General features: G+C 39.9%; 1 protein-coding gene across 1 annotated transcript; it reads right to left on the bottom strand.

The window, feature by feature from the left end:
* Window positions 1–5051: 5051 nt before the first annotated feature.
* On the bottom strand, window positions 5052–7135 carry LOC110052355 (uncharacterized). The gene is made up of 2 exons (XM_020758469.2): window positions 7085–7135; window positions 5052–6731 (listed from the first exon to the last, which is right to left on the bottom strand). Exon 2 carries the CDS (start codon window positions 6685–6687, stop codon window positions 5839–5841), a length of 849 nt encoding a protein of 282 aa, XP_020614128.2. The 5' UTR covers window positions 6688–6731; window positions 7085–7135; the 3' UTR covers window positions 5052–5838.
* Window positions 7136–8088: the final 953 nt, after the last annotated feature.

Here is an 8088-nt window from a genome sequence, read left to right as displayed (position 1 = left end):
GGCGTCCGAAATTCCCGAAATGGTTGATGCTTTTGGCCCACAACTTAATGCGTTCATGTCTGTTGGAATTTTACTGGGATGTCAGTATTTTCGTCGTAAGCTGCTCCAGTTTGAGTGAAGTAAGACTGTGTGGAATTTAGTTATGTGCCGCTTTATATCACGGACCAAGTTGTGTTCTGCTGCTTCTTTTACAAGAGCTCCACATTACTTCAGTCTAAGTTTCACATATGTTGAAGATTAACAACTTTTCCAAACCACAGCAAAAAAACTAGTTAGATATATTTGGATATAGCAGAGTTTCAGGACTTCAAAGTTTCCCTCCTCTTGCAACACGCTTGCGAGGATTTCGCAGACTCTATCTCGACCGAAAAGTAAAAAAATAATAATAATTGCAAGTTTGAGATTCGCCTAAATTGTAAGCAAAGCTTGATGTTTTATCAAGGCCCAATAAGTGGCAGTAAAGTTCATGTGTGTAGATGCTGCTTATTTTTTTTTTGTGTTGAAATCCAATGAATTTTCTGTTGTCGATGACTAAGAGCGCCCCCCGATGCGTGTTTTGTACAATCAGCAAAACATGACAAATTGGACTTCCCCACTTTCGGGTGAAAACGTACATCGAACTCTTATCCTAGTTTTTAAATATGTTTAAGGTTGATAAATGTTTGAGAACATATTAAAAGCTTAGCTGAAAATAGGTGAATACAGCAGAAATAATCAGCAAAATTACGATGACGCTTTCTTAATCAACTCGGATAACAATTTCGATTTTGTTGGTTGAATTATCAAAACTCCTTATCTATTTTATTTTCGCAGTGTAAAATTTTACTATGTTATAGAAACACACATGATGTTAGTAGCATTTTGGCGTTGGTGAAAATTGTTGCAGCATCTCGGCACAAAAGACAACAAAGGAAATCTTTGTCAAGATTTGTTGACAATTGAAAACACCGACTCGGATTTGAAGTGCAGGCGCTGCACTATGCAAATGAGACTTTCCTTTCAAAAGCTTTTGCAAACTCGCCAGACAAACAGAAACAATAAGAAACTATCAAAAACAGGGTTTGGTTATGATTAAGCATTGTTTGGGAAACTCACAAATTAACTCGATACCAGAGTAAAGAGTTTTCTTACATAACTTTTCTTTACAGAACAAACGCAAAAGCTTACGCGTACAACTAGCGCGAGCAAATATTATTCATTCACAGCGCGAAATTGAAGTTTGGCTTTCGACCCTGAAAAACTCACCTTTTCCATTAGCTCAGAGCATAAAACTACATATAAGAGCCCTGGTTCTTATTCCCTGCCTTATTCCCTGCCATCGCTGTGAAAAATCTGCAAGAGAATCTCGCCACTCCCACCATTTCATCAGGCAACGTGACAACATCCACGCGAGAGCTCACGACATGTGCGTGGATCCGCGCGGATATTTGACGTCAGGATGGCGCAATTTGTTCTAAGAATAGAAAAATCGTCTCATATCATAGGTGCGCGCGGATCCCAAGACTTACGGTCTCCGTCCCCGATTATGGCTCCTGGACTGTCCCCCATTCTCGTCCCCATAGCCCTTTTCGCTCCTCTTAGCCAGCAGGGCCTTGGCACGAGTGTCAAGGCCCTGCCGGCTAAGAGGAGCGAAAACGGCTATGGGGACGAGAATGGGCTGTCCCCATGAAATGGGACAATTTTTCTATTTTTAGAACAAATTGCGCGATCATATGCGGTACACGCGCGCACACGCTGCGAGGATTTTTGCGGATGTAGCGCGGGGAAATGGCGTCCAAAATTCCCGAAATGTTTTGTTACTTTTGGCCCACAACTCAATACGTTCATGTCTGTTGGAATTTTCACCTCAGTATTTTCGTCGTAAGCTGCTCCAGTTTGAGTGAAGTAAGACAGTGCCGAATTTAGTTATGTCTCGCTTTATATCACTGACCAAGTTATGTTCCGCTGCTTCTTTTACAAGAGCTCCTCATTACTCCACTCTACTGAAGTTTCACACATGTTGAACATTAACAGCTTTTCCATAACGCAACAAAAAACTAGTTGGATATAGTTGGATATAGCAGCATTTCAGGACTTCAAAGTTTCCCTCCTCTTGCCACACGCTTGCGAGGATTTCGCCAGTCGATCGCGACCGAAAAGTAAAAGAAATAATTGCAAGTTTGAGTTTCGCCTGAATTGCAAGCAACGTTTGATGTTTTATCAAGGCCCAGTAAGTAACAATAAGTTTATGTCTGTAGATGCTGCTCAGTTTCGTTTGTGTAAAAATCCAACAAATTGTCTGTTGTCGATGAATAAGAGCGCCCGCCGATGTGTGTTTTGTACAGGCAGTAAAATATGACAAATTGGACTCCCGCACTTTCGTCCGAAAACTTACATCGAACAGATAATATCTCTAGTTTTTAAATATGTTTACGATTGATAAATGTTTGAGAACATATTAAAAGCCTAACTGAAAATATGTGAATACGGCAGAAATAATCGGCAAAGTTACGATGACGATTTCTTTAACTTGATCAACTCGAACAACGATTTCAATTTTGTTGGGTTAGTTATCAAAACTCCTTGTCTATTTTATTTTCGCAGTGCAAAATTTCATTGTGTTAAAGAAACACACATGATGTTAGTAGCCTTTTGGCGTTGGTAAAATTTGTTGCAGCATCTCAGCACAAAAGACAACGAAAGAAATCTTTGTCAAGATTTGTTGACAATTGAAAACACCGACTCGGATTTGAAGTACAGCCGCTGCACTATGCAAATGAGACTTTCCTTTCAAAAACTTTTGCAAACTCGCCAAACAAACAGAAACAATAAGAAACTATCAAAAACAGGTTCTGGTTAAGATTAAGCATTGTTTGAGAAACTCTCAAATTAGCTCGATACCAGAATAAAGAGTTTTCTTTCATAATTTTTCTTTACAGAACAAATACAAAAGCTTACGCGTTCAACTAGCGCGAGCAGATATACAGTGCGAAATTGAAGTCTTGTTTTCGACCCTGAAAAACTCACCTTTTCTATCAGCTCAGAGCATAAACCTATATGTAAGAGCCCTGGATCTTATTCATTGCCTTATTCCCTGACATCGCTGTGAAAAATCTGCAAGAGAATCTGGCAACTCTCACCATTTGATCACGGAACGTGACAACATCCACGCGAGAACACCCGACATGTGCGTGGATCCGCGCGGATATATGTCGTCATGGTGGCGCAATTTGTTCTAAAAATAGAAAATTTGTCCCATATCATAGGTGCGCGCGGATCATAAGACTTACGGTCTCCGTCCCTGACTATGGCTCCTGCAATGACCAGTGACCTTTGTAATGCGTTTTTAAGCAGAGTGGTATGGGATATTTAATTGCTGTAACTGTTGTTAGGTCGGGAAAGGTGTCAATCACCTAAATTGTCCCCTGCAACCTCCCCCATGGAAACAAAATACCTAGTTTCGCATCCAAACAAGTAACATTTAATCGAACGTTTATTCCAGATCTCTTGTGGACGAAGCCGAAGACGAGATCCTCGCCGTCGGCTTTGTCCACAAGAGATCTGGGAACGAGATTAGCTCTAACGCTCTCGTTTTTGCTCAAATTTTCGCTTTTGGTTGATGATGCTGCGCGCTCAGCGTTTACACATGACGTCACTGCGGTCAAATAAGGTTTTTGGGGGGAATAAATAAACGGCGCAGCAAACCTGAGTGGAGCTAACTTAACCGCAAGCGAAACCGAAGACGTGTAAGCTAGTCTGGTCTCATTCATTGTTACTTTAATTTATATAAAAAGTCATAAAATGTCACGAAATGTCTAACTTGGTTCCATTCATTGTTATGTAAATTTTTCCCAAATAACTTTTGTTAGTTACCAGTTTCTTTGAGTCATTGCTTTTGGCGCAAAAATTAATGACTTCATCTTGATTATGTAACGTGATCGGGAAGCTACGAAAACGAAGACCGATGACCAGAAACCGAAGACTTAAAACCGAAGACCTAAAACCGAAGACCTAAAACCATAGACTTAAAACCGAAGACCGCAAGGCTAAGCATTACGTAACACCTCACCTTCGGCCCGAGAGATTGCAAGTAAAATACCTTTTGTTTCTTTTTCTAACTTGCAGAATTGCTGGTTTTCAGTGTCACGCAATTCAAAATACATCAAAATAAAAATCAAAACCGGTCAATAGATAAAGTACAGAATCTGGGAAATGAAAAAAGGTAAATATGCAAAGACTCTTGCCAAAATTCTGGTCACAGCAATTTTTCTTATGCGAGATATGCGGAGAAATTTTTTACCCAAATTTGTAGAGATTTGTATGGAGACGCCATGCTGGTGCCCATCCGTATGGGCACCAACATGGCGGCCGGAAACCAACAGAAACATCTGTCACTGATTTTTGCTACAAAAGGGTGAATTTATACCTCGGGGAACTCTAAAACATTAAAATAATACTTTTTCTAAGACATGAACTGTTCAGATAGCCAAATTCCCCGAAATAAGTCACTTTTTTAACCATCATGACAGCTCTCCAGGCCGTCATGTAAATGCTGCGTCACGCAAAAGCTCAGAAATTCAAGCGTAGTGTATCACAGAACCAAGATCCCATTCGGAGCGAAAATTTGTATGAATATTAGTTTTCAGCTGCTCTTATACATCATTAAAGTAAAATCTCAGGAAGATCAATAGTATCGTAGTTCGAATTTTAGTGACGTCATGTGAAAACCAGCTATTGCAGAGTCACCCCATAAGGGATATGATTTACAGAATTGTTTCTAAATTTGCTTTTTGTGTTTTTTTCTACCCAAAAAAGCTGCAAGCAACATCCTTGTCAGGTCTAGAAGGTGCAGTTATTGAGTGCAGATTTGTCTTCATCCATTTGAAAGCTAAGTTGAAAGCTGAAAATGAACTTTCTGCGCTGGCCAGCAGGAACGCAGTCTCTCGAACAAGTTGTACTTTACTGGTTCGTCTAGTTGTTCTAAACACCCTGGTAAGTGGGGTTAGACGTAATTCGACCATATGTGAGGTAAGTTGTATTTTAATACAATCCGATCTTCAGTTCTCAATGCCTTTGTTTACATCTTCAAATACATTCAATAAATAACTCCCCTAGTCAGTCAAATCTTATTTTGTCTCTTACAATAAACCCTGATGTTTAAATACAACCTAGATCACAAAGTAAAGTTGCAAAATATAATTGACCTGAATTCAAATTGTTCTTGATAAAATGATTTATAATAAGAAGTCTGAAAATAATTTAAGGCTTCGTCGTATTGGATACACCGAACCTTTCCGCTTTGAAAAAAGACTATTCAAACTAATGCTCAATTAATAATGTGAAATATAAATAAATTACACTACATTAAGTGATAATAAATAATTTCAATAATAATCTCAATTCTTGTATAATTACATACAATTAACAATTAGTTGTAAATTTAGTTTGGGTTCTCATAGATTAACAATTCCACTAAACAACTGAAAGACGAAGGACTGATTCCACCAAACAAACAAACAAAAAAAACACAATAAATCAGTCAAAATGTTGATGATTTTCTTTAAATAATAATATTTTTGGTATGTTTTTCTCATCTCTCCTGTTTTCCTGCCTGTACATTGAAGGAAGCTGAAAAAGTAAAGTTAGAAACGAAAAGCTCAAGCAATATGGTAATGCTTTTCTTGCAAATAAAAATAAATTTCAATCATTCGAAGCAATCTGAATTCAGCGATAAGTGTGCGCTCACTAAAAAAGCTCGTTTAAACTATAAACGATCAGAAAATAATTAACACAGTACAGGAAACTTTGTTTCAAATCGTGATTCTGAAAGTAAGTATCAGTTCCAACGTAGTTTTTAAATCAGTACATGGAGCTGTACTGGCTGTAAAAAGGCAAAGATGGGTACATGTACATAGAATGATACCCGGCGCATGATGGATCGTAAGCAGCTTGCTGCGGCTGGAAATTTTCACAGCTTTGAGGTGAGGACGATGAGTAACGCAAATTTAGAAGAAGCTGAACGGCAATCTGTTCTTCCTGAAATCTTTGATAGTAATATTCTTGTAGGGAATTGGCTATATTGGCCTGTGCTGCCTCAAACGGAGAATTGCTGGAGTGGCTGAATTCGGCCGAAAGTTCTTCACCTTCTGTGTCTCTGTGCGGTGATGAATTTGGGCTCTCGCTGTAGAAACTGTTGTCGTTTCTCCCCAAGTTTCCTAGATTCACGCTTTCCTCGTCATCTTCAGCAGATTTGAATTTTCGATACCGCGGTTCCGGGCCTTGTGAAGGGCTTCCTCTTTTGAAGGTGGTAAGAGTTCCTTTGGTGGCTCGTTTATTTTTCCTGGAGGGGCAGGTTCGTTTAACCAAATGCATAAGTTCTGGCTTATCACGTTTAAAATGGACGTGCTCAAATTCCATGTTTTTTGAAGGGTCGCCCTTTCCGTTCACTGGAACCTTTCGGAAGCCGTACAGGTTAAGTTGCCTCACGAAGCTTGTGAAGTTCCTGGTTTTGAACATTTCTGCGCTTTCGTCTAGAACTTGACGTTTGAAGGCTTCGCCGTCAGAAATGAGAATTGCGCCGCCACTTTCTGACCAACGGATGGCTTTTCGGTATTTTTCTTCGCTGACGAGCAGTTTTAGCTTGGAAATAAAGGGACTCAGTGGTTTGCCCTTAACTGGAGTGAAGTGCAGACTGTTGGCTAAGTCCATTTCAGCTGGAGAGCAGTTTCGTTCTAAAAGTCCGTCGTCACTGCCTGCGAGACAAAGTAACGATTTTCAATTGAACAAGAACTTAAAAAGGTGCAAAACAAATTGGTTTACAAGCTTCCTGTTACTCGGCAAACTAGCCTTTCAGTGGATAGTATTACTTACAGAACTTCTAAAGCAAACATTTTCTTATATTGCACTTAAACCGCATTTAAACCTCCCTTTCTTCGTTTCACACATTTCATTCTAGAAGTAGGAGTTCTTCCTAATTTAATGGCCAGTTTCTTTACGAAAACGTGAAAACTGCCTCTAAAGGAAAAGGTAAAACCCTCTTTGTGGTCGAAACTCTTTATATTCTTACACTTGAGAATGAAAACTTAACAAAATAAACTGTACAAACCTTTACAAGTTGCTTTGCTGAAAGCCCACAAAAGATGTAGAACAAACTCTTTGGCCGTGAATTTTCGCAAAAGGTTTTCTTGCTGACGCTTAGCAAACCTCTCAGCCAATCAGAATGAAGGATACACGTTCGAAGTGGTTTCCAATTGGTTAATGTTTGACAACTGAATATGTTTCAAATTCAGCAATGTCGAAAGCCTTGACGACACTGCTCACGCCGCAAAACTCGTTCCTTCGGCTTCATATTCGCGGCATCGATTTTTGAAAGCAATAATCGCCAATCCCTAGCTAAACCCTTGGCCTATCTTGTGCCCAGTTCTCCGGTGGAAAAATCAGTCTGTTTATACAACTATGGTTTATACTCGCAGGAAACTGCAAACGATGCTTAATAATTTCACTGAATCTTAGCGTAATTGTGCATTTGTTTTCCCGCGAAACAGTCGACCGGGGAAACCAATGCAAATCCGCCGCACAACCGACCGCACAACCTCAGTGGCCGAAGGCTTCCTATAGATCCTAAGCTAAGGCTATAGTCTCCCCAACTATATATTACCCAGGCCTGCTTTCCCTTCATTTCAATACCAGAAAGATTTCTAGGAAGTCGTCTTTCCTTTTCCAAATTATGTGATAAATGTTTCACTGAAGCTGCGTTCTCTAGCTAATAAAGTCCCGCCCCACTCTAGCACTACGTTTCTTTAATTTGGCCTTTTCCAGGTTCCAGCCGCTTCCCGAGTATTGTAAAAGGCCGCAGAACATTCCACATTTTTCATTTGCTCTGGGAGACTGCGGACTAATAATTATAAGGCTGTGTCTCACAAGGACTGTGTACTAAAGAATTCACGAATTAATTTTATTTTGATTGGCTGCTAGCCTGCGAACGCAGACGGATTTCCGGCTGTCGCTTGTCTCCTCCGAAATAACGTGTTATTTTCGGCGGAGACAAGCGACAGCCGGAAATACGTCTGCGTTCGCAGGCTAATGGGCTACCGAATCGATATTGAACAC

Source organism: Orbicella faveolata, unplaced genomic scaffold (genome assembly GCF_042242905.1).
Source record: "Orbicella faveolata isolate gen_17 unplaced genomic scaffold, um_ofav_v1 contig_46, whole genome shotgun sequence".
In the NCBI taxonomy this organism is placed as follows: domain Eukaryota; kingdom Metazoa; phylum Cnidaria; class Anthozoa; order Scleractinia; family Merulinidae; genus Orbicella; species Orbicella faveolata.
The sequence above is the reverse complement of the archived record's forward strand: the minus strand, read 5'-3'. Positions and strand labels throughout refer to the sequence as shown.